Here is a 27,160-nt window from a genome sequence, read left to right as displayed (position 1 = left end):
TTCTATTAAATGATCTGAAACTTTGCAAACTGTTAACTTTTTCAAAGTAATTTATAAAATTAAAATAAAACATTACTCATCCACTGCTTTTTTCTGAAAAATATTGAATAAGTAATTGGCATGCTTCGGTCTCCACAATGGCAAGCTAATTTTTAAAACTGTCCGGCAAACATAAAGACAGCCCTCTAGATTTTAGCCTTAAAATGCTAATTTAGACACTCCAGAGGCATGATTGGCACCTACTTAATTTTATTACCTATATAAACTACCACACTACACTCACCAAGTACAGAATCAACCTATCCATAAGCACGTATGGTGCAAGTGCTATGTGGCCACCCCAGCTTCTCCTTTATTGGAAGGCACAGGTTTATATAAATAATTCACTATCACTATCTTATTACTACAGGGGGACTTAAAGCACTATAATAAATGATCCTTGACCTAGGATCTTATCACCTGCTATGGCTTGAATGTTTGTCCTCTCCAAAACTGATGTTGAAATTTTATTGCCACTGTATAAGTATTAAGAGGTGGGAACCATTGAGAAGTAAATAGGTCATGAGGGCTCCACCCTCAGGGGTGGGATTGGTGCTATTAAAAAAAGGCAAGTTTGACCACCCCACTTGCTCTCTCTATTGTCCTTCTGCCTTCTGCCATGTGATAACACAGCAAGAAGGCCCTTCCCAGATGCCAGCATCTTGATATTAGAATTCCCAGCCTCTAGAACTGTGAGCCAATAAATTTCTGTTCATTATAAATTACCCAGTCTCAGGTAGTCTGTTTTAACATCACAAAGCAGACTAATACTTCACTTACTTGGAGAGATTAAAAACACATAAAAATAATTGTGTGCTAAGTGACAACAGTGATTATAAGGGCAACCAGCAATTAAGTAAAGAAAAAGTTCATAGTGGAAACATAGATGAGAGAAAACTGGCAGAGAAGACAATGAGGAAATTCCAGATAGCACAAAGCGTATAAGCCATATACAGAGGCAGAAATGAATACAAGTGATAGAAGACAGAAGTTGAGCCTGATACACACAAGCAAGTTTATGGGACATGATGGGATACATGGTTGGACAGGCAGAACTGTAGAGTTTGGACCAAATGCTAGGGATATGGTAAGTCTTTGGTTTTTAAGATGGGGTTTGACTTGAAGATAGGGTTTGACCTGATAATAGTAGGAAAGTAGGATAATACAACTTTCTAAGGGCTCACCACATCACTGAGGGTAAAATCAAAGTCATAGAATTACTATGTGATCCAGGAATTCCAATTCCAGTTATATACCCAAAAGAACAGATGCTTGCACATCCACGTTTATAGCAGCATTCTTCTCAATAGACTAACATTGGAAGCAACTCACATGTCCAACAAAATGAATGGATAAACAAAATGTGGCACATACATACAATGGAATATTATTCCATCTAAAAAAGGAAAAAACTTCTGGATATATGATATAACACAGATGAACATTAAGGACAGTATGCTAAATGAAATAAACCAATCACAGAAAGACAAATATTGTAAGATTCCACTTATATGAGCTATCTAGAATAGCCAAATTCATAGAGGAAGAAAGCAGAATGGTGCTTATCAGGAGCTGCTGGGAGGGAGAAATGGGGAATCATTGTTTAATGGGTACAGGGTTCAAGTTTGGGATGCTGAAAAGGTTCTGGAGTGGGGACAGTGATGATGTGGTTGCACAGTTTGTATTGATTTTGTTTTTTTCTGTGACAGATTCTTGCTCTGTCACCCAGGCTGGAGTGCAGTGGCATATTCTTGGCTCACTGCAACCTCTGCCTCCTGGGTTCAAGCGATTCTCCTGCCTCAGCCGCCAGAGTAGCTGGGATTACAGGCACATGCCACCACACCCAGGAATTTTTTTGTATTTTTAGTAGAGATAGGGTTTCACCATGTTGGCCAGGCTGGTCGCAAACTCCTGACCTCAAGTGATTTACCAGCCTCAGCTTCCCTAAATGCTGGGATTACAGGTGTAAGTCACTGCATCCAGCCACACAACATTTTGAATGTACTTAATATCACCTAATTTTACACTCAAAACTGGTTAAAATCGTAAGTTTATGTTATGTATTTTTACCTCAATTAAAAAAAAAGTTAAAAGATGTCACCTTTTTATGAGCTCTTCCTAACTACTTCATTTTAAATTGCAGACTTTCTCCCTAACTTCTTCCCAATCTAGCACTTCTTACCATTATTCCTCCTCTGCATTTTTTTTTCTTTCGTTAACACCAAACATAGATATTTCTCTACTTATTTAGTTCGCTGCCCGCTTTCCTAGAACGTAAGCTCCCGAGGAGGCAGGCAGCTGCCTGTTTGACTCCCCAGTGCCTACTACAGTGCCTGGCATATAATAAGCATTCAGTAAACATATGCTGCATAGATTGTTTCTGTTATGCCAGAAGGATTGGAGTTGAGAGAGGCTGGAACCAAAGTTAGCCAATCTTAGGCTATGGCTAGAATCCAAGAACAAGACAGCAGCGCTGAGGATGTAGAATATCTGTTATAAGAGAGAAGAAAGTACCAACCTAAAAGATGCCTTCCAAAAAAGGATCTATAAGAATTTTGAAACAGGTTGGGAAAAAAATGAAACAGAAAAATGTGTCAGGATGGATTTTATTTTGAGACAAGAAGAATGAGAGCACTAATAAGATAAATAGGGACAGGGAGCTAGTTTTAAGAAAATATAAACCAACATAGAATAGGCACGTCAAGCTAGAGGTAAGGATCTGTGACCCATGCCAAAGAATGGTTTAAACCAAAGGAGTAACAAATTCACCAAAAGACAATGTGCTTAAAAAGAAAGAAGGGCAGAGGGTGGTGGGCATAATCTGGGTAAACACTGTGAACCTAAGATAAAATTCTAAGCCCCTAACCACTGAGTGAACCTACTGATGGCCAAAGGGACCCCAGAGTAACCTTGAAAACTGAGTTCTCAGTGGTTGGTTGATATCAGTGGTAGAGTCTTTTGAAAGGACTGGTTTCTGTTTAGCCTTTAGGGAAGAAAGTTAAGGGAGGGAGGGAGGGAGAGAGGAAGGAAAGGAGGGAGGGACGGAGGAAGAGAAGAAGGAAGGGAGGGAGAGAGGAGGATTTAAATCTTTGTTGGTCACAATGGAGAAAGCCTGACATGCCTAAGATAGTTTATTTGTGAGCACAATTAGAACAGAGAGGGTTCCAGACCTCTCAGAAGCAGTGGAAGGCCTTTTTTAATTGGTATTAAAAGAGCTCTAAAGGAAGTCAGGACTCTGATAGCCTCCTTCAAGGAGACAAACTGAAAGCTCAAAGAATCCAATTTGAAACCTGACCAGTGTATTCAAAAACTTGAGAGCCTCCCTGAGTTAGATTCTAACCACGAGACAGAAAGATGCCTCATCTCCTATCTTCCCCTGCTACTGCCCCTTCTAGGCTGGCCACATTCTCTCTTGCTCTGCTATCTTCCACCCTTTCTGAGCTTCCTTTCTTTCCTCTTCTATCCCGGAGCAGCCCATTCCTTTTACCCTCCCTTGAAATTTCTTATTGCTCCCTTTCAAGCTGCACAAAATACCAGAGCCGGGGGAAAGGGGAGAACTATTCCTTTCCTCCTCGGTCTAAAACTGATCTCTTATCTATTAGCAAAAACTTCCCAAACTCCAAGACAAACTCACTTGAATCTGAACAATATTTTAGTTTAATTATAAATGTCTATCGGCCAGACCTTCCCAATGTTTACTGGCTCATTTTACTGCTGGCGGGAAACATTTGAGCTAAAGAATGGATGAATCAGGTGGGTCAGACACACCTGGACACTGATCTTGTGTTTACAGAAGAGGCTCCTAAAAAGGCTGAGGAAGTGATTACAGAGCTGATTAAGACTATCCCAGTTAATTTTGCCACATCAGGTCAACTGGAAGTCTATTCAAAGGTGTATTCAGAAAAGGGATGAGCCAGTCTTTGATTTTCTCAACTGATTTGAAAAAAACTGTCAGACAGAATTCAGGCATCAAGGATTTAAACAATCATAGCCAAGCATTTCCATTTGCTTTTTCTTTCAAGGCTCAAAGAGACCCTTAGAACTCTAGTTCAACAACAAGATGCTGACTGGACCTCTAGAAGGCCTCGTGAATTGGCACCCGTATCTGACCAACTCTCAAAAAGAATAGAAAAAGAGAAAGATACTCAGGCAGCGAGGACATTCAAATGTCAGGAAGAACCTGCAAAACTCATGGCCCTACACGTTAAGCAGCTCAGGGGCCTTCTGCCAAATAGTAGGCCCAATCTAAGGGGCAAAAGACACAACAGTGGTGCAATCTTGGCTCACTGCAGTCTCAGCCTCCCAAGTAGCTGGGACGATAGGTGCACACCACAAGACCCAGCGAATTTTTGTAGAGATGGGGTCTCCCTGTGTTTCCCAGGCTGGTCTTCAACTCTTGAGCTTGAGCAATCCGCCTGCCCTGGCCTCCCAAAGTGCTGGGATTACAGGCATGAGCCACCATGCCCAGCCTGATAATTTACTTTTATGCCTCACAAGACACTCGTCTTACTGACATACTTCACTTGATCTACCAGCTAGCCCTTAAGGGACACAAGGTCTCTAAAAACAAACTGCAGTTTTGTCTGGATTCAATTAAGTTTCTTGGACACCCATTAACCCCTTTAGGCTTAAGTACCGACCCTTCTCTTTTCCTTTCCTCTCCGGACCCCTAAGAAACAGCTTAAACTGATAAGAACAGATACTACACTTGATCTTAGCCAAAAGGCCGGGCGCGGTGGCTCAAGCCTGTAATCCCAGCACTTTGGGAGGCCGAGCCGGGTGGATCACGAGGTCAGGAGATCGAGACCATCCTGGCTAACATGGTGAAACCCCGTCTCTACTAAAAATACAAAAAACTAGCCGGGCGAGGTGGCGGGCGCCTGTAGTCCCAGCTACTCGGAGGCTGAGGCGGGAGAATGGCGTGAGCCCGGGAGGTGGAGCTTGCAGTGAGCCGAGATCGCGCCACTGCACTCCAGCCTGGGCGACAGAGCGAGACTCCGTCTCAAAAAAAAAAAAAAAAAAAGAAACAGCTTAGAGGGTTTCTCGGACTTGCAGGATACTGCAGAACTTGGGTCCCCAACTTGTCTTTGATGGCACAACATCTATATCCTTTGTTTAAAGTTTCCTCCCCTGACTCCCTTATTTGGACCCCAAAAACTAAAAAGGCCTTCAAAGACCTAAAAGGTCAACTCACCTCACCTCCCACTCTAGGACAGCCAAATTATGATCTCCTCTTTTCCCTTCCTGTCCATAAACCAGAAGGAAACACCATGGGAGTCCTAACTCAGTCCCATGGGAACAGCAAGTGGCCGAGTGGGTATTACAGTCAACAAGCAGACTCCATAGCTCAAGGACTGCCAACTGTTTGAGGGCAACTGCTGCCATTTCTACCCTCACTAAGGCCACCAAAACATTAATAATGGAATCCCCTCTCACTGTATGTTCCACATTCCTACCTCTCACCACACTCAGCATCTTTCAGCCAGTCAACCAACCTCCTAGGAGATACTTTTCTTCTCCTCCTCTTATAACCCAACCACTGTTTGTTGCAGCCTCCTTAACCCTCCCATCCTCTTGCCTTTACCTGAAGAGGGTATCTCCCATGACTCTACTGCTTTCACAGACACTGTATTAGTCCATTTTCACAATGTGATAAAGAACTTCCCTGAGGCTGGGTAATTTATAAAGAAAGAGGTTTAATTCACTCATAGTTCCACAGTGGCTGGGGAGGCCTCAGGAAATTTACAATCATGGTGGAAGGGTAAGTAGGCATGTCTTACATGGTGGTAGGCGAGAGAGAGAAGCAAGAGCAAAGGAGAAAGAGCCTCTTATAAAACCATCAGATCTCATGAGAACTCACTCACTACCATGAGAAAAGCATGGGGGAAATCACTCCCATGATCCAATCGCCTCCCACCAGGTCACTCCCTCAACATGTGGAGATTATGGGGATTACAATTCAAGATGAGATTTGGGTGGGGACACAGAGCCAAACCATATAAGACACCCTTCTCTCACCCTGTGCGAACTTTTATTTCATTTTATTTATTTATTATTTATTTATTTATTTTTGAGACAGAGTCTCGCTCTGTCACCCAGACTGGAGTGCAGTGGCATGATCTCAGCTCACTGCAAGCTCCGCCTCCTGGCTTCACATCATTCTCCCACCTCAGCCTCCCCAGTAGCTGCGACCACAGGTGCCTGCCACCACACCCGGCTAATTTTTTTGTATTTTTAGTAGAGATAGGGTTTTACCATGTTAGGCAGGATGGTCTCAATACCCTGACCTTGTGATCTGCCCTCCTCGGCCTCCCAAAGTACTGGGATTACAGGCATGAGCCACCGCGCCCGGCACCCTGTGTAGACTCTTAAAAGACTCCCTTATCCAATCCAGATTTTATCTGGTACATTGATGGATCTTTTTTCTGAGAGACTGGGCTGGTTCCTATTGGGCAGGCTATGTGGTGGTCTCTCTGATAAAGACCACTGAATTAGGCCCCATGCCAGGGGCCAGATCTGCCCAACAGGGGGAACTACATGCCCTCACTTGGGCCTGATAAAATGGCTAATATTTATATAGACAGGAGATGTGCCTTTGGAGTTGCCCATGATTTTGGCATGCTCTGGGGACAGACGATTTTTAACTTCCTCTGGACAATCCATTAGAAACAAAGATTTTGTTTTGGCCTTCTTGGATGCCATTCAGACTCCTTGAGCCCTAGCCATTATCAAAGTCTAGGGACATTCCCTTGACAAGACAAAGGACAACAAAGACAACCACGCTGCAGATGAAACAGCCAAAGCTATCACCCTGCAAGTGACTTCTTCTCCCCTTGTGGCTGCTTGACCCTCTACCTCCCCTTTTACCTCTATTCCTCCTCTCCCTTATTCTCTTCCTTATCTGAAGATCTTCTTTCCATACTCTGTCTCACGAAAGACAGTTTCAGAGACTGAAAGAGGGAGGTGAATAAAACAAAACAATTCTTTCAACTCCCGAAATAAAATTATGGGAAGGTCCAAACGAACATCCAATTTTAGCCAGCACTCTGCAAAGACAGATTTTAATCTGACCCATTGGAATCCAGACAAAATGATCCAACGGGGTAGACAATACTATTGGAGACTATGCCCAACTGTCATGTCTCAGGTATACAAACTTTGCAATGTGTTGCCCCAGTACAACCCAGGTAAGTCCCTAAAGCCCCCTCCAGGCCAATTCTCACTCCCCAGTGGTACATTTGCTATCTGGCAACTTGATTTCATTCAGCTACCATCATCCCATAGTGGTATGAAAACAAATATGTGCTTGCATTTGTTGACATGTATTTTCATTGGGTTGCAGCTTTCCCTTGCAAATAAGTCACAGCTCTAGGGGTGGTCAGAATACTACCTGAGAAAATCATTCCTATCTGGTGTGTTTGAACTTTGCAGTGATAGGGGAACTCATTTAACCAGCCAGGTACTGGAAACAGTTTGAAAAATCTGGCCCATTCTACAGCATTTTCACTGCCTGTCACTCCCAATCCTCTGGGCTAGTTGAGCGGGCTGATGAAATCATTAAAAAACAGCTGGTCTGGCAAAGGTCACAAAAACTTTTAATTTTGTCCTGGCCTAAAGCCGTTTCACTGGTACTACTGATTCTGCAGTCCACTCCTACCAGAGAACAATGACTCTCTTCTTTGGAAATTGTTACTGGTTGGTCCATTCCCTGTGACCAAGGAATATTTCTTCGACCCAATTATAGGGGGAACTCCTGGCTTATTGCCAGGGGCTCATAAAAGCTATAAGGATCAACCACCACAAGGTGTTAGAATCTTCTTACAGCTTCCATTCAGGTCAAAAACTGCAGCACCACCACCTCCAACCTATTGACTATGTATACTTGAAAAGACATCAGTTAAAAGACTCCCCCCAGCCCCATTGGAAACAGCCTTATCAAATATTCTTGACTAATCCTTGTGCTGTTAATTTAAAGGGAGTTGACTCCTGGGTAAACATACCTAATCTGAAAATGGCACCTATCCCTGCTGAATCATGGATATTGCTGCTGGTATCTTAATACCAAACTCAAGTTAACCAAAGCCTCATCCTTGGGCTCAAAGAAAAGCCAACAACAACCGTGAACTGCTTTCATAAGACTGTGGCCAGGCCTGTATTCAGATAAACACTTATACTCACCTTCTACTGGCTATCACACTTGGTGTTTTAGGTTTAGAAATTTTCACAATTACTGTTGCCTTACGTAAACGGGGAAATACCCACTAGCATCTTCTAAATGCCTAGCCATACACCTACATTATAATCGCTTTAACTGTCATAAAGGAATTCTATGTATGCTAGGCCACATTGTGGCAACCCCATGAATTCCAACATTTAGATACCCATAGTTAGTTAAAATACTTATAAACTCCCCCCAACACACACAATGTCAAAATTAGACAGGACTCATGACCCTTTTCTCTGAGGACACTGTTATTTCATTTCTTGTAAGTCAGGTGCTCTTTTACTTCAAAGATAATTCCCCAAAGCTTGTCTGACAGTTCCCTTGAGATTGTATGGAACCTGTGGTTTCTCCCTTAGTTTGAATTCTTTAAATAGTTTTAATGTCTGTTTCCCTTTCTTCCTTTGCTCTTATGGCATTAACAGCCTTCTCCCTCCTCCTTGTAATTGTCCCCCATCCCAATATACGAAATAGCATGATAATTCTCTGGTTAAATTGTCCCAAAGTGTTGCCACCAGAGGAAACATCGGATTGTTGGATGTGTCCACAGCTTCCTAAATCCATTCACAATAAACATCTGCCATTAATAATATCCATTTCCAATTTCCCCAATGTCACCAGTTACCTGGACCAAATCCATTCCTTGTCAACTTTCTGGGTACAATTGCTTGCACAGCCAAATATGACCACCCCTTGTTTTAATTTGTCTCCTGTTATTAATGGTGTACATTCATTCTATACCGTGAGACCCTCTCAATCTATGAAGTACTGGGTAGACAAATGCAGTATAGATCAAGGAAATAATGTAAAACTTCATCTCTATTATGCCAACAATACTTATATTTAAAACGTCATGTGAATGGATTTTGGAAAGCTTGTGAGAGAAGTGACCCATTTTTCAATTTAGTATTGTCTGCCCTTTGATGAGTCCATCAAAGAACATACTCTTGGGGGTATCACTTGTGCTCCCCCAGGTTATGTGTTTATAAGTGGCATAGGATCTGACCCACCCACACTAGGGTAGCACACTGCTGCTCTGACAGCCTGCACAAGGTTCTTGTTTGTTGAGACATTGAATAGCCCCCTTCTCCATCCAGTCCAATGATGAGAGGTATCCTGCTTTCCACAGACTGAAAAATGAGTTACCAGGAGGATATCAAAACACTTGGGGGCAGAGCCTCTTTGGGCACAGCAGTTCCCAGTTACAGGGTTTATGCAAATAGAGACATGATAAAAAATCTATTGGCCACCCTAGGAAGAATTGCCAACGAAACCACAAAACGTACTGCAGCACCACAAAAATTGAGTCAAGAAACTTAACTCAAGTGGTTTTAGATCATCGAGCTGCATGAGATTTTCTTCTAGCCAAACAAGGAGTCTGTGCAGTGGCTCAAACCACCTGTTGTACTGACATCAACACCAGGTGAGGTAGAAACCCGTCCAGAAAAAATTTCCAAACAAACCAAATGGTTACAAGAAGTACAAACTACAGACTATGGACCCCTTCAATGATCTTACAGCTGGCTCGCTACAGATTTGGAGATTGGTTTGGATCCACCTTGCAAACCCTTGTCATAACAGGGTTATGTGGTAGTGTCGTAACTCACTACTTTGTTCCTTTTTCTGATTATCAAATTGCTAGTGTTCTATATAACTAATTATTGCAAGTCTGTACCTAAAACCAAGTTTATGGCGGCTCAACATGAAAAACATATAGATAAGTCCATTTTGTAACCTTGCCTTTTGGCTTTGGTTTCGGCTCTTATATTGCTCAAAAGGCTTTAAGGGTTACTGAGTGCCTGCCCACCTCCATTCCAGTCTGGCCTAGAATACTTAATTGGGTGTAGGTCTTTCGTCTCTAAGTCCCTTGACCACAGGGTTCCCATCAAGGGACAGGACCTGGGGCAGGTAGTCGCATCACTCTGGTAATGTTATGGGACAAAATAAGTTTGGCTATCACTGTTACCTCTGACAAATCTCAGCCAAAAGGGGGAGAACGTAAACCTAAGATAAAATTCTAAGCCACCACCCTACTGAAGGACCCCCACTTGGCCAAGGGGACCCCAGAGTAACCTTGAAAACTGAGTTCATGGTCATAACAAGATGTGGGGGCAGGTCAGACACACCTCATTATACCCCTTCCCTCACTAACCACAATTAGGCTTTCTTCCCTCCCTAAGGGCTAAATAGAAACCAGCCCTTTCAAAAGACACACCCACTGATATGGACCAACCACCTGACGCTGCCCATCCCTTCTGCAGTTTTAGCGCAAGGACTGACCAGCACTCCTTCCTGGTAAGAGACCACCAGCCATGGTGTGGCTCTGGCCAGTCTATGGAGGATGCACACAAATGGCTATTGTGTCCTCTGCTTTATCTTTTGATACAAAGAGCCTAACTGAAACACATTTACATGTTAACTCTCCACCCCCAGGTGAACATGGGATGCATGTTGCATACACGTTAGCCTACTGCGCATGTGCATGCCGCCGTCTCGTGAATATTCATAGCTCCCCGATAACCTGCTGAATATGTATCCCTGGCCACCCTGCTTGGTGTAATGTACATGAAAGTCAGACTATCACAAGTATAAGGCTATGTTTCTTGGTTAATATGTTCCCAATGAGGACAATTTTGTTTATCGGCGTTCAGCCATCCCATGGGTCAAACTATATGTCACAGCAGCAGCCAAATCTAAGCAAAGGACTGCAATATTCTACCCTGCACGGCAGATGCACCTGACAGCAATAACTTAAACACACCCTTAGAATGACCCTATGGTCTAAAAATAATGTGTGTTCAGAGTTCCAAAGTAAGAATCCAGGAGTAGCCAACCCAGAGATTCCTTCCTTATCTATGAGGAACATCTGAACCCCTGGCCCACCCCACAGAATGCAAGCCATACAGGGAATCAAAGCCCTTTGTGTTGGGTTAAATGAAGGTTGCCAGGTGGAGGTCACTACGGGGAGAACGCTAAGTGAAAAAGCTATCGATACTCCATGCTTTTTATAAAGGGTACTGGTTCTCCCATCTAGCCTGCCACCACTGGAACACCCTGTATGTAAGTCCCCTCAATAAACCCTATGACTCGTTCGCTGGCTCTGGGTCTCTTCTTGGGTCTCTTGAACATGATGCCATCCCTACTGAACTCGATAGGGGGCCAGCAGGACACACTCAGCTCACTGGAAAAGGCTGACAAAGACCCATTTATTTTTTCCTTTGACAGATATTGAGAAACTGTTATTTTATTTAACAAGCATTTACAAAGTGTTAGACACATGTTTTAATTTAAATACTAATTTATTTGATCCTCATCATAACCCAAAGAGATACACACCATTTTTATCCTCATTTCACGGATGAGGAAACTGAAGCACAGAAAGGTTAACTAGCCCAGGGTTGAAGAACTAATAGACACGGAAGCTGAGGCAGTCTGAGTCCAGAGTTCAGGCTCTTAACCACTGCACTCTATAAAAGGCACAGAGCTAAGCACTGGGAATCTACCAGGGAGCAAGACAGACCCCATCTCTGTCCTCTCTGGACCTCACCTGCTAGCCAGGAAGGACTGGTAAAGAGCAAGTCATATTAAAAATGTAATGACAACTGCCAGAATGCCACAGTGGAGAAGTGATGGGGCAGCTGCACAAACAGAAGGGTGAAGGACGAGAAAAACATTCCCTGAGCCCTCGACGATTCCTCCTACAACACTGGAAAATAACGAATAATATTCTCATTGTAGAAAGGAGGCTATTCTGGCTTAGTGAGAAGAGGTGAAAGACAGTGGCAGAATTCACCCTCAGTTTGCGCAGTCTTGACACCAGTCTGGCTGTTAGAAAAAACTTTCTCCTAGATCACTTCCACCTGCTGTCATTGTCATCTTATTGCATTATATTATATATGTTATATGTAATATATTGATATATTAATGTATATTATAGTAATATATTATGTTAATCTGTATGTTACATTATGAAAGGTTTAGGTATTTGTATTATTTGGGTGTCTCACCAAATGCAGAAGCCTGGTCTTATCACTTTGACAATAACCACCTAATACCAAGTACTCTGCTCACAATAAGATTGTAATATATATGGGTTATTGGTGTTCATCTAAAATTGACTCCTATCATTGTTGATCTGAAGCTGCCCTATCTTGGTAGCTGAGGAGTTAAAAGAGTGAGGAGACAGGAGGCAGAAGAATAAACATACATCTTATGACTTCATTCCAAGAGGCTGTCAGGTGTTTTCACAAGTTACTTTATTTAAGTGGCTAGGAGAGATCAGATGTTTCAGATAAGATGGATCTGAGAGGCTACTGGGGCTGATTTTAATGAAAAAATTTTTTTTTTCATTTTAAAGGTACAATAAGGAAAATGGAATGCAACCAAAACATCCAGTTTCAAAAGAACAGAAATTTAGCATAAAAAATTATGTTTGCAAGGAGTTTGTAACAAATGGAGAAAAACTGATATTCTAATAACCTTCACATATTCAGAGAAAGAGTAAAGAATGACAGAAGTATACATTCTACAAACAAGTAATAGTACTAATGGATCCCATTACGAAGTAAAAAGAAGATGATTAAGAGGAAATTTTAACACATATTGTATACCACTCAATTGTTTCCTATACATAGTTTTTTAAAAATTAAAACAAAATTACATTTAGTGTCTTTACGTATAAAAATGGCAAAAATACTTAAACTATAAAAGTTACTGTGACAGGACAATTTTTTTAATACAAAATAATTTTAACTACATATTCCTCTCCCAATAAAAGAAACTAGAAAACTTAAACGTAAGACCAAAAACCACAAAAATCCTAGAAGAAAACCTAGGCAATACCATTCAGGACACAGGCATGGCCAAAGACTTCATGACTAAAACACCAAAACCAATGGCAACAAAAGCCAAAATTGACAAATGGGATCTAATTAAACTAAAGAGCTTCTGCACTGCAAAATAAACTATCATCAGAGTAAACAGGCAACCTACAGAATGGGAGAAAATGTTTGTAATCTATTCAGCTGACAAACGGCTAACATCCAGAATCTACAAAAAAAACTTAAACAAATATACAAACAAAAAAAAAAAACCATCAAAAAGTGGGCAAAGGATACGAACAGACACTTCTCAAAAGAAGACATTTATGTGGCCAACAAACTTGAAAAAAAGCTCATCATCACTGTCATCAGAGAAATGCAAATCAAAACCGCAATGAGATACCATCTCATGCCAGTTAGAATGGCAATCATTAAAAAGTCAGGAAACAACAGACGCTGGAGAGGATGTGGACAAACAGGAAAGCTTTCACACTGTTGGTGGGAATATAAACTAGCTCAACCATTGTGGAAGACAGTGTGGCGATTCCTCAAAGATCTAGAACTAGAAATACCATTTGACCCAGCAGTCCCATTAGTTGGTATATACCCAAAAGATTATAAATCATTCTACAATCAAGACACACACACACATATGTTTACTGCAGCACTGTTCACAATAGCAAAGACTTGGAACCAACCCAAATGCCCGTCAATGATAGACTGGATAAAGAAAATGTGGCACATATACACCATGGAATATTATGCAGCCATAAAGAAGGATAAGTTCATGTCCTTTGTAGTGACACGGATGAAGCTGGAAACCAACATTCTCAGCAAACTAACACAGGAACAGAAAACCAAACACCACATGTTCTCACTCATAAGTGGCAGTTGAACAATGAGAACACATGGACACAGGAAAGGGAACATCACACACCGGGCCTGCTGGTGGGTGAGGGACTAGGGGAGGGACAGCATTAGGAGAAATATCTAATGTAGATGACGGGTTGATGGGTGTAGCAAACCACCATGGCACGTGTATACCTATGTAACAAACCTGCATGTTCTGCACATGTATCCCAGAACTTAAAGTATAATTTTTTAAAAAAACAGAAACTAGAAAACTTGAACACTATTAACCATAGTTCCATAGTTAACCCTAAGGAGTCAGTTTCTACTTTCTTACTTTGTCTACTTTCCTATCGTTTAAAGTATTTATAATAAGCATTTATCACTTTCATTACTGGAAAAAAACAAAGATTAGAAAAGAACAGATAGTAGAGAAAATATACTAATATGATAAGTGGTAGGATTATAGTTGTTTTGCCAACACCTAAATATGAAGTCAAATATAAAGAAGCCACAATTGTCACTTGGAAATGATTAAGTTCAAAGTAAAACCTAAAACTCTGCTTTTAATGAAAAACAGCCAAACGTGTGCACAAAGCCCTATATGAACAAAGGAAGAAGCACTCCTGAGTTTTAAGTATTTTTAACCTAATTCTCTTTCCTTCCTCATATTCTTCTTTTTCAGATGTGGTAACCCTGTTTTCTTTCAAACAGTTATTTGGAAAGAAAAGCTGACAATGGCCATTTGCTGGAGCCAGGTCACAGACTCCATCCTCAGCATGACTGTCAACTGCCTCTGCCTGCAGACAATGAGGCTCTTCCCTCACCTCTTTGGCACTCCTTGCTTCTAGGCTTCCCAGTTCTTTTGGGACTTTTGTTTTTCCCCTCAGAAAATGTTACCTGCCTCCCCAAAGCATGAATACAAACTGCATCTCACAAAACAGTGAAAGAAAGAAAACTGCTGTTCTAAGTTAGCCTGATGTCAAAGTGTCACTTGGTAGCAAAATATGGATCTTCTTTGCAAACTCTGTGGGAAGGTTTGTTGACATCATACACACTATCATCATGTATTCTCTCCTTTGAGGTATAGACGTCCTTTGTAAAGCAGAAACAAAAGAATAGCAGGGAGCCCCGGTTCCTCTCTGATAGTAAGCCCACTGGAGCCTCTCTCTCTCTCTCTTGCTTTTTACAACTAAAAGCTCTGGACACAAAAATAGCTGAGTGCCTGAGACAGAGATGAGCAACAAAGGGAAATATGGGTTGTGACCTGAGTAAGAAAAGTCATGTCCTGTAAACTTAGCAGAAGCATGTGCTACTCAACAGTTACCAAAATAATACAAAGAGCAACAACTGAGGACTGAAATGTTAACAAGGTGAATTCTGGAGGAGACAAATTTAAAGAAATGATCTACAAGGAGATAAGTTTCCAGTTTTGTTTTGTTTTTTCTTTTATTCTGACAGCTATGTCTGGGAGCAGGACCCAGTCACAGACCTCCACTATACAGGAGAACAGCAGGGCAGCAGCCTGAGCCACTGGTGCTCCAGGAAACCCAGTCTTTATGACCACAGGAATCTGGAAAAGGAGCCCTCACAGGCCAAAGAGGATGGGGGAATCACGGAGACAAAGAAAATGGAGAAGGGAATCCCCTAATTCTGAACATGAATCAGCACAATTCCTGGCTTCACCCTAAGCTGTGCATGCATGACACAGATCTAGAACAGTATAGCAACAGCTGTAAGAAGTGAACTAAGTCTAGAAACCACTGCCCCTGAGAGGCACACATGAGACAGACCTAGAGTCGCATCACAAAGACTTTGAAACCTGAACTGAGAATAGTACCGCTAGCCACAAAAAGGTGAGACAGAAATGCAGCCTGAATCTAGCTGGGTTTACTCCCTGCTAAAAGACATTTTAAAAGATCAACATTATTCAGAAGATTAGAACAGGACCCAGAATCTATACCACACAACATACACAAGGTCCAGGATACTATCCAACATCATTCCACATACAAAGAACTAGGAAAATATGATCAGTTCTTAGGGAAAAAAGCAATCAGATTCCAACTCTGAGAAACCCAAAGGACAAATATTATAAATATCCTCCATGGTGATATGGAATGAATGGAAAGACAGAAGTTCTCAACAGAAAAATTAAAACTAGGCCCGGCGCAGTGGCTCCCGCCTGTAATCCCAGCACTTTGAGAGGCTGAGGGGGGCGGATCACGAGGTCAGGAGATTCAGGCCATCCTGGCTAACACTGTGAAACCCCGTCTCTACTAAAAAATACAAAACAAAATTAGCCGGGCATGGTGGTGGGCACCTGTAGTCCCAGCTACTCGGGAGGCTGAGGCAGGAGAATGCCGTGAACCCGGGAGGCGGAGCTTGCAGTGAGCCGAGATCGCGCCACTGCACTCCAGCCTGGGTGACAGAGCGAGACTCCGTCTCAAAAAAATAAAAATTAAAATTAAAAAAAAACAAAAATTAAAACTAGAAAAGCAAGTGCATATTGTGGAAATAAAAATATCTGAAATACATTCATGGGATAGCTCAAGTCAAAATACATATATATAACAGAAGAAAGAGTAAGTGAACTTGAAGAGTCAGTGAAATGATCCAATATGAAGAACAATTAAAAAAAATTGTTGAGACAAATGAGCTGAGCCTCAAAGACCTGCAGGAAAATATCAAAAAGTTCTAGCATTCATGTCACTGACTATCTAGAAAAAAAACAATTGGTGGAGAAACTATTTGAAGAAATAATAGCCCAAAACTTCCCAATTATTAAAAGACACAAATTTACAAATGCAAGAAGTTCACAAACCCCAAACAGAATAAGCTCGAAAAAAGTCACACTTAGTCAACTGCTTAAAAGCAAAAAGAAAGTATTCACAATGACTAAAGTTACACATTATTACAGAAGAAGAATGGTTTGAATTACTGAAAACTTCTCATCTGAAACCAAGCAGGCAAGAAATCAATAGAAAACCATCTTTAAAATGCTCAAGGAAAAAAATCCACCAACCTAAAATTCCATATCCATCAATAACATCCTTCAGGAAAGAAAGCTAAATAATGGCATTTTTAGATGGAGGAAAATTAAAAATATTTTCAGCAGACTTGCTCTACAAAAAGCTAAAGAGCAAGCTTTAGGCTTAAGGGAAATAACCCCAGAAAGAAATCAGAATCTTCACAAAAAACAGAAATAATAAATACCTCAGTAAATATAGAAGACTACTTTCCCTTAAGTTCTTTATTGAAAGCAAAATGTGTAACACTGGTGAGGTTTTCAATAACCTACAGGTGAGTGGGAAAGGATAAAGGAAACTATCATAAGGATTCTACATTTTACTCAAAGAAAACAACATTAACTCTTGAGTAGGCTGTGACAGTTTTGGTGTGTTATATTGTAATTCCTAGAGCATCCACCAAAAAAATTTTTTTAAATATAGCAAAATAGCTAATATGGAATATTAAGATGGAATACTAAAAAGATTCAAATAACCCAAAAGACAGAAAAAGGAGGAAGAAACAAATAACTCACGGAATACACGGAAAACAAACAACAAAATGGTGTGTCTAAATCCAATCATGTCACTCACTATATTAAACGAAAACGATCTAAACACACCCATGAAAAAAGATGTTTCTAAATAACAAGAATCAACTATATGCTGCCTACAAGAAACCCATTTTAACTATGAATCCTACATAGATTAAAAGTAAAGGATGAAGTAAATTGTCATATAATAATAAAAATCTATTAATATATTAACATATAGATTGGCTATATTAATTTCACCCAAAATCCTATTCTTGTTTTTCCCAATTTTTAATTCCTCTATGCTAACAAATTCATACATAGTGAGTATTCCCTCTTTACTCAGAAAAGCATTACCAGAGTATTAAGCTGTGTTCATCAACAATTTATAAAATATATCAACATATCCCTTCACTTTATGAACTTACCATCTAAGACAATATTAATGCAACAGTTATTTTAAAAACGAAAGCAAAATACAGCAAATAGATCTAAAAGACTGCATGTCTGACAGAGGTGCTGAGTTCGTATATACACAGGATTGTATAAGCTCTAGGAATGGCATGACATCCTCACTAACAGTTCCAACTGGGCCAGGGCGGTGGTTAATGCCTGTAATCCCAGCACTTTGGGAGGCCAAGGTGGGAAGATCACTTGAGGCCAGGAGTTCAAGACCAGCCTGGGCAACACGGCAAGACCCTGTCTCTACAAAAAAAAAAAAATTTAAAAATTAACTGGATGTCATGGCACACATATGTCGTCCCAGCTACCTGGAGGCTGAGGCAGGAGGATTGGTTTAACCCAGGAGTTTGAGGCAGGAGGATTGGCTGAGCTATGATTGTGCTCCAGCCTGGGTGACAGAAGGAGACCCTGACCCTTAATAAAAATTAAAATTAAAAAATTAAAAGTTATAGCTTATGTGGTTTAGAGAATACTAAGGAAAACACATAAAAGTAGCTTAAGAAAAAATATATTTTCAGAAGCAATTAAATGTAGATTTTGAGTAAGCATGCCTAAAGTAAGCATAAGGTTATATAGTATACAGATAAGCCTCTTAAAATTGTATGAGACTTATAAAGATTAGCAATAGCATTAAATGAATCACTGCATCTTACACCTTGATGAAAACAATGTTTTGGGGGTTATACCTGACAGATGTCCTTCCAATTAATATTTTGACCCAAATATTCTCTCTATGAAATTGCAGCCTTGGAGGCACTCCACCTCTCTGCCAGTCATTTCTTTAAAATAGTAGAGGAGAGAGACCAAAGGAGATTAGGCAATGGAGGGAAAATTCTACAATGGAAATTCATCAGTTGCCTAAGACCCATGGATCAGAGTCTTCAATGAAAACCGCAGTTATAGTTAAAACTAGAGAGATACATAAATAAGAAGAATAAAATGAAGACAAAGAAAAGAACTGAACCCTGTAGTACAAGTGAATAATCAATACCCTTTCTCACCTTCTGTGTTTTAACATACATGTTGTGTTGTGATTTAAAAACAAAAACAGTATCACTCTGCTGTAGGTAAGAGGAATATTATTTCTATTTTACAAATGAGGCAACAGACAAACAAAAAGTGCTTTATCAATATAGCACCCCTCACTTTTATGATGCAGTTCATTCTTGGAAATCACACTGGAAAAAAAAATCTTTAAGTGGACTATATGGAATTCATTAAATTCATTTACTAAAATAGGTTTGACATTAGCAGTGAAAGGTAGCAATGAATAAGTGGATGAGGACAAGAAGATGTGAAATGCTGGAAGGAGATGTGAAATGCTGGTCCTTCCTTTCACTGTGTCACAAGGAATGTTTGGAGGAGTGAAATGACTACACAAACAAGCAGAGACCTTCTGTAATCATGGGTATAAGCACTGACCTATATTATTAAGATAAGCGGGATCAACACAGGAGGAACCCAAAGCAAGTGCTACAAATTTGCAGTTAAAAAGTAAGGCAGTAGAGAGTCTAGAAACAGACTCACACAAATACAGTCAACTGATCTTTGACCAAAGAGCAAAGGCAATTCAGTGGAAAAACGACTGTCTTTTCAACAAATGGTTCTGCAACAATTAAAAAAAAGAATCTAGACACCTTTAACAAAAATTAGCTCAAAATGGATCACAGATGCAAACATACAATGCAAAAACTGTAAAACTCCTGGAAAATAACATAGAGAATCTACATGACCCAGAGTTTGGCTTTGACCCAGAGTTTGGCTTTGATTATTTAAAATATACAAGACATATCCAAAAGCATAATCCAAGAAAGAAAAAAAATCAGTAAGCTGATCTTCATTAAAATTTAAAACCTCTGTTATGCAAAAGAGAATAAAAGGACAAGAGAGAAAATCTTTGCAAAACATGTACCTGATAAAAGACTACCTGGTATCCAAAATATTCAAAGAACTCTTAACAATAAGAAAACAACCTAATTAAAGAAAGAATGGGCAAAAACTCTAAACAGACACCTTACCAAAAAGGACATACAAATGGTAAGCATATGAAAAGATGTTCAGTATCTCATGTCATTAAGAAAATGCAAATTAAATTGATGAGACACCACTGCACATCTAATAAGCTAAGATCTAAAACACTAAAACAAAAAAAGCTGGTGACAATGACGAGCAATGGAAACTCACACATTGTTGGTGGAAATACAAAATGGTACAACCAGTTTGGAAAACAGTTTTGCAGTTTCTTATGAGACTAAACACACTCTTATCATATGATCTGGCAATCAAGTTGCATGATTGCCAAATCATGCTAGATATTAACCCAAATGGGTTGAAAACTTACGTTCACAAAAACCTACACACAAATATTTATAGCAGCTTCATTCATAATTGCCAAAACTTGGACACAACCAAGATGTCGAACTTCAACAGGTGAATAAACTGTGATTCGTTTATCCATAAGTTGGAATATTACTCAGCCATAGAAAATGAATTATCAATGGATGAAAAAACATGGGAGAACCTTAAATGTATATTGCTAAGTGAAAGAAGCAAATCTGAAAAGGTTACACACTGTATGATTCCAAGTAAATGAAATTCTGGAAAAGACAAAATCATAGACATGGTAAAAAGATCAGTAGTTCCAAAAGTTCAGTGCAGAAGGAGTCAGAAAGGTATAAACAGATGGAGAACAGAAGGGTTTTAGGGCAGTAGAACTATTCTCATAGTGTAATGATGGATATACCTCACTATACATTTGCAAAACTCATAGAATGTACAACACAAAGAGTGAATACTAATGTAAACTATGAACTTTAGTTAATAATAATGTATCCACTTGGTTCATCAACTGCAACAAAAGTATCACACTAATAAAAGACGTTAATAATACAGAAAATGTGAGTGTAGGGGAGTAATGTGGAAACTCTGTACTTGCCATTCATATTCCTATAAACCTACAACTGATTAAAACAATAGTCTATTAATTCTTTAAAAAAAAAAAAGCAAGGCAGTGTGTCATCTTTTGTGTTTTCGTGTTTTACTTAAGTCAAGATTTTTAAATGGCACCAAATGACATTTTCATTTTCTCCAATTTCATAAGCCTGAACTGTATTATGAGGCAAACAGCTGAAATAGAAAACCACCTAATGAGAGCCTGCCTACATTTTCTATGCCTTCTTTTCTCATTAACTTCCAATATGCCTAGTTATTCATTTGTTTATTTTCATAAAGAAGGTACATTCTATTCCACTATGAGAGAATATGAAGCGTTATTTCAGTCCCCAGGGATTTATCTGTGGAAACAGCCCACTTCACATCCTCTTAAAGCTGGACCTAGGGCAGTTTCCAATGAGTATTCACAAGGCTGAAAATACCAACATATCAGGATCAGGACTTAAATGCTAAATGCCTCTAATGAGAAAAATTTGGAATGAAAAGACACTAAAGCCCCTGTTCTAATCTGAAGGGAAAAAAAACCACGCATACTTATATTAAAACAAAAGTGAGCATAAATTCTCCCCACAAAACACCATCAACAAGTAGTTCAGCATTTCCAGCTATTAAAGAGGAAGAGCACTCAGATTATGTGTCTATGAAGGTACATGTCACCTTACCAGTGTGGTTACAGTAGACAATTACTTTCTTCCCTCCTCAAGATCTGGAAGAAAAAAGAAAAAAAAAAAAAAAAAAAAAAAGGCCAGGTGCAGTGGCTCAACGCCTGTAATCCCAGCACTTTGGGAGGCCAAAGCAAGTGGATCACCTGAGGTCGGGGGTTCAAGACCAGCCTGACCAACATGGAGAAACCCCGTCTCTACTAAAAATACAAAATTAGCCGGGCATGGTGGCACATGCCTGTAATCCCAGCTACTTGGGAGGCTGGGGCAGGAGAATTACTTGAACCCAGGAGGCAGAGGCTATGCTGAGCTGAAATCACGCCACTGCACTCCAGCCTAGGCAATAAGAGTGAAGCTCCATCTTAAAAAAAAAGAAAAAAGAAAAAGAAATAGGTACTAAAAACAGCATTTTTGTTGTACTCAGTGACATGTAGAACTTTCTCCTGATTGTGCTTTTATAAAATAAGCACAGACTGCCTTTTAGCTTTGAACATACTGGTATAATATTTTGAATATATAGAGATATTCTATACCAGTAGTTCTCAAAGTGTGGTCCCTGGACTAGCAACATCAGCATAAACAGGGAACTTGTTAAAAATGCAATTCAAATCCAGATCGACTGATTCAGAAATTCTGGAGGTGGGACCCAGCCTTCTGTTCGCGTGAGCTCTCCAGGTGACTCTGACGCCCAGTGAAATTTAACAGCCACTGTTCTAGATGTTCATATTTTCTCATTAACTTCCAATATGCCTAATTATTCATTTATTTTCACAAAGAAGGTGCATTCTATTCCACTGTGAGAGAATATGAAGCGTTACTTCAATCCCCAGGGATTCAAAGTTGACTGGACTCAATTTTTGGTGAAGTCTGGCTCCAGGGAGTTCCTCATGCTCATGATATTAGAATGGCTGGTTAAGTATCTCATCTCGTAATCCCTGCTTCCCTACCATGCAAGGGTAGGACATTCAAGTGTTCCTTTACGTCAGGAGAAAGACACATATTTGATGCCGACTCGGAACCAACTCTGCTTTCTCGGTAAAAAAAAAAAAAAAATCAAAGACTCCCTCTAGAAAGAGATTGGCCCTCCCTCAACCTCCCATTTTGCACAGAAGAAAGCTGAAACACAGGGAAATTTGAGTAATCATTAAACAGTATCCAGTCCAAGATGAGTCAACCAATAAGCACAGAGAGCTTCCACTCTACACTCCAAGCAAAGTGGTGTAAGCGTCTTCAGAAAAAAAAAAAAATTAGCTATGTAATCTTGGACGAGTTATTATACCCCCAAGAGCCTAATCTCCACATCTATAAAAAAAGAAGTAAACATAGTACCTACTTCACAGACTTTATGTGAGGATTAAATGAGATAATCTATGTAAGGCTGTAAGAATAGTGAGTGATAGTAGCACAGCTACAATAAATGTTAACCATAATCTTTGATACTGACACCACCACCACTACAGCTATTAAAACACTACTGCAATTATGAATTGGGCATTTTTAAACCTATTACTGCTTCTCTTTACTCCTGCCTTTAGACTTTTTATACTGTCTAGACTACCACATGCAAGAGACATGAACTCATCATCTTTTGGGCTATGCTGGAATTTACAAGAGATTAAACCACCAATACTTAAGAGATGGCTATTTTATTAGCAGCTATTTCAATCATTAGACACTTACTTTTTATTTCGATTTAGAGATGAGCTCTTGCAAAGATAAACCCAATAATTCTGCCAAATGTACACAGCCTTCATCCTGGAGAGCTTCTGGAAATGCAAGGAAAACAAAAGGCTTAAAAATAAGCCTGCAAACTGAAAAACTGCCTTCAGCTCTGTGCCACTGCATTGATCAAAAGTAGTGTGAGTCCCCAGTTGTATAAACAAAAAACAGAAACTTTTCTCTTAGCAAATCCTTCCAGATAGATGCCTGATTGCAGCCTTTTTGAAGTTGACGCAGTTGAAATCAAATTTTTTGCATGAATTATGCACTACAGCAGAACAGAAGCAAGACCACTCATAATATGACTCATTGCGTGAGAAAGCTGAAGGCACAACTTGTACTGTGCATTTTCTGGGAAGCCAACATTCCTGAACTAGGTGAGAGGCACATGGTGAGAGGTTACTTTAGCTTCTGTGGCTACAAAACCCACAAGAGCTAATGGCTTCAACAACTGCGCAGACTCACTCACTTGTCTTTCAGTGGCTTTGTTCCACTAAAGTTCCAAGTCCATTGATCTAGTCCACCATAACTGATTTTAATCCAGTTAGTAAATGGGAAATTAGCATGCATTTAAATTCATTTCAATTAAATCAAGATAAACTCTAGAAAAGCTATTTTAGTTTCTAAGGTCCACTAACCATCAAGATTCGTCCAATTCAAGATTCGTCCAAGTTCAAATTTAAAACCTCATTTAATTTTTTCCCTAAAGGACTATGATTCAAGTTTAAACACCATACTTTATTATTTCAGCACTTGTGCTCTCACTACAAATTCTACAAATCAAAATTGTTCATATTGACTGGATTTCTAAGGCTTCCATAACAGAATTTCTGAAAGTCTTTGAAAAATGTTTTTAAAGATTCCCTCTGAAGTTATTCAAAAACTCAACCTAAGCTTAAAGTGCTGTTTTCTAAAGGGAAATAACTTCTAAACCAAAACTATTTCTAAATTAAATGTATTCATGCTGGTACTATTTCAAGTTAAGAAAGACACAAGAGGATAATAGATGTTCGTATTTACATAGGAATGATTTCTTAGCTCAATAAGTAAACCCACATTTGGGAGAAACAACTGGTCTTTCAGCTAAGCCATGATTTCAGGTTTTTCCTACTTACATAACAGATTAAGCATTTATTTCTCAATATGAAAGTCAAAAGAAACATGGGGCATTGAAGAGCTTTATGATAGTCTAAAGGCCAGCTTCAGATCTGGAGCTAATGAAGATGGGTCAGGAATTACCCAGGAATTACTTTATTCACTCTATTCAGTGTTTACACCTAGAAGGCTCAATCAGCTGCAACTGATCCGACTTGACCATGAAATCAAAAACTTTCTGAGCACAGGTAAAAAAAGTTGCTCAGCTGCAAAGTCAGCTTGCTTCTGATAACTTGTAACTGTCCTTTTTTTTTGTTTTTTGAGACGGAGTCTTCCTCTGTCGCCCAGGCTGGAGTGCAGTGACACAATCTTGGCTCACTGCAAGCTCCACCTCCCAGGTTCACGCCATTCTCCTGCCTCAGCCTCCCGAGTAGCTGGGACTACAGGCGCCCGCCACCACGCCTGGCTAATTTTTTGTATTTTTAGTAGAGACAAGGTTTCACCGTGTTAGACAGGATGGTCTCCATCTCCTGACCTTGTGATCTACCCACCTCGGCCTCCCAAAGTGTGGGAATTACAGGCGTGAGCCACTGCACCCGGCCAACTATCCCTCTTTCAAACCACAAGCTCCTCAAGGATCCTCAGTGCAGGTGCCTCTCTGTGAGTCAAGCCCAACTTGCAGAGTAACGTTTCATTTCCTGCATGCTTTTTCTACATAGCACCAGTAAGCCTGGACTTCTAGCCACTTGCTCTTGCCCATGATAGAAGCATGCCCCTAATTCTCAGCTATCTTTCTAACATGAACTCCACACCCTACTCAGGACTTCTATCCACAATTTATGTCCTCAACAGACTCTGGCTTGTCTGAGGGTTCCAACATTTCCCTTTTATTCTGACTTAGATACATGTCTACTCTATTACACATAACTTTCCCCAGTTCTAGCTTTTCACCCTAAATTTAATGGCTCAAACTCTAATATCTGGCTTCAAAAAAACTCAGCAGAAGTTCAAAAGCATTTCTATTCCTCCAAGCTCATATGTCCTTTATCCTACACTAGGCTGAGGTCCCAGATGTCAGTTCTCAGACACATTAGTGGCCCTAGATATGCACTTAAAGCAAATATAACCTTAAAGGGTAAATAAAGAACCCGGAACTTGGAATTAGCATATGTGTTTCTGCTGCTAGCTCTGTCACTAAGATCACACCACTGTATTATCTTGGATGAGTCTGTTTTTTTCATCTCTAACATTAAAAGGTTTTATAATTTCAAAGTTCTCTTCCAGCTATGAAATTTTATTATTATATTCTGCAAAAGTAATTGTCAGATTAATTCCTAGACATACATTTAAAGGTTTAACACATTATCTATTGTTATTTACTCTGTCATTTCTCCTCTCCATTAGTGTGGACAATTGAAAGTCAATTACGTATGCTAAGGCAAAGACACTGCAGAAGATTCCCTATACTTTTACTCCACTGGCATATCTGGATGAACAACTTAGTGCCCCGCTCATTAAAAGACTCGAAGACTCATCCACATCCTTTTCTCTCACAAGTTTAAAGAAGCAAAACCCATTGACTGCTATCTAATATGGGCCAGGCATCCAGTTAAGCACTTTACTGCATCAATTCCAATCTTCACTATTTGAAAGGAAAAAATGATCACCATTTCACAGGATCAGAGTGGTTCTTTAGCTTACTCAGCATCACAGCTCTAATAAATGGTGGTGGGAGAATTCAAATGTAAGACCTCTGCTTAGGACAGGCACACTAGTAAAGATCAGAAAAGATATTAAGGCCAGGTTGGTGGCTCATGCCTGTAATCTCAGAACTTTGGGAGGCCGAGGCAAGCGGATCACCTTAGGTCGGAAGTTCAAGACCAGCCTGACCAACATGGAGAGACCCTGTCTCTACTAAAAATACAAAATTAGCTGGGCATGGTGGCGCATGCCTGTAATCCCAGCTACTCGGGAGGCTGAGGCAAGAGAATCGCTTAAACACAGGAGGAGGAAGTTGCAGTGAGCTGAGGTTGCGCCATTGCACTCCAGCCTGGGCAACAAGAGCGAAACTCTGTCTCAAAAAACAAAACAAAACAAAAAAGAAAGGGTATTTAACATCTCAGGCTTGGGCACAAGTGATCGCAACACTCAACCTGCCTGCCATACCATAAGCATGCATTAAACTTTCTATTGCATTTAACAGTACTTACATTGTGCCCTTCCCAAAAGTTAGAAACAGATTCTCCCAGGAATGGCTTCCAATTTGTCATATGTGAAAAAAGAAAATAAAGTCTATAATTTAAACATTATATATACACACACACGCATATCTACTTGCTCTATTTAAAAATAGAGTTAGAAATGAAGATATGTTAATGACTATCATTTTGAATAAGTAAACACAAAATGGAATAAATAAAAATACAGATGAAAATAAATGGGAAATACAGAAGTCATTTATTTTAACTCAGAGTTTTAAACTGTCTCTAAAAATGAACAGAAATTAGTACTAACTAGTAAGATAAATTCTAAAGTTACAATAATTAAAATTGTCATCATACGGTAGAAATTTATAATATGATCGAGGTAGTACTGCAAATCAGAGAAAAAAATACGGATTATTTAATAAATCATGTTAGGACTATTTGCCGGCCAACTGGGGGAAGAAAACTAAACCTGGAGTTCCCATTTCTGACACCAAAATTAATGAAATTCTTGTCTCTCACACCAAAATTAATTCAAGATGGCTCAAAAATTTAAACAAAAAACACAATGAAATATTCAAAGAGAGAATTTTTGT

At 39.8% G+C, this 27,160-nt stretch overlaps 1 protein-coding gene across 3 annotated transcripts in view; it reads right to left on the bottom strand.

Annotated features, from left to right (window-relative positions):
- CERS6 (ceramide synthase 6) overlaps positions 1-27,160 on the bottom strand; it is a 312,278-nt gene that overhangs the window by 261,665 nt on the left and 23,453 nt on the right. Inside the window, exons 1-2 of one of the 3 annotated variants that reach the window (XM_021924369.2) lie at positions 26,571-26,714; positions 23,227-23,312 (exon numbers count right to left, since the gene is read on the bottom strand). The exons of the other annotated variants lie outside the window; for them this stretch is intronic. Of the exons in view, the coding sequence (XP_021780061.2) occupies positions 23,227-23,312; positions 26,571-26,630 (146 nt within the window). The 5' untranslated portion in view covers positions 26,631-26,714. Of the gene's footprint in view, positions 1-23,226; positions 23,313-26,570; positions 26,715-27,160 lie in introns of those variants that run through there. 3 annotated transcript variants of the gene reach the window in all.

The sequence above is a fragment of the Papio anubis genome, chromosome 10 (assembly GCF_008728515.1).
Source record: "Papio anubis isolate 15944 chromosome 10, Panubis1.0, whole genome shotgun sequence".
Taxonomy (NCBI): domain Eukaryota; kingdom Metazoa; phylum Chordata; class Mammalia; order Primates; family Cercopithecidae; genus Papio; species Papio anubis.
Note: the sequence above shows the minus strand (reverse complement) of the source record. Positions and strands in the feature narration are given on the sequence as shown.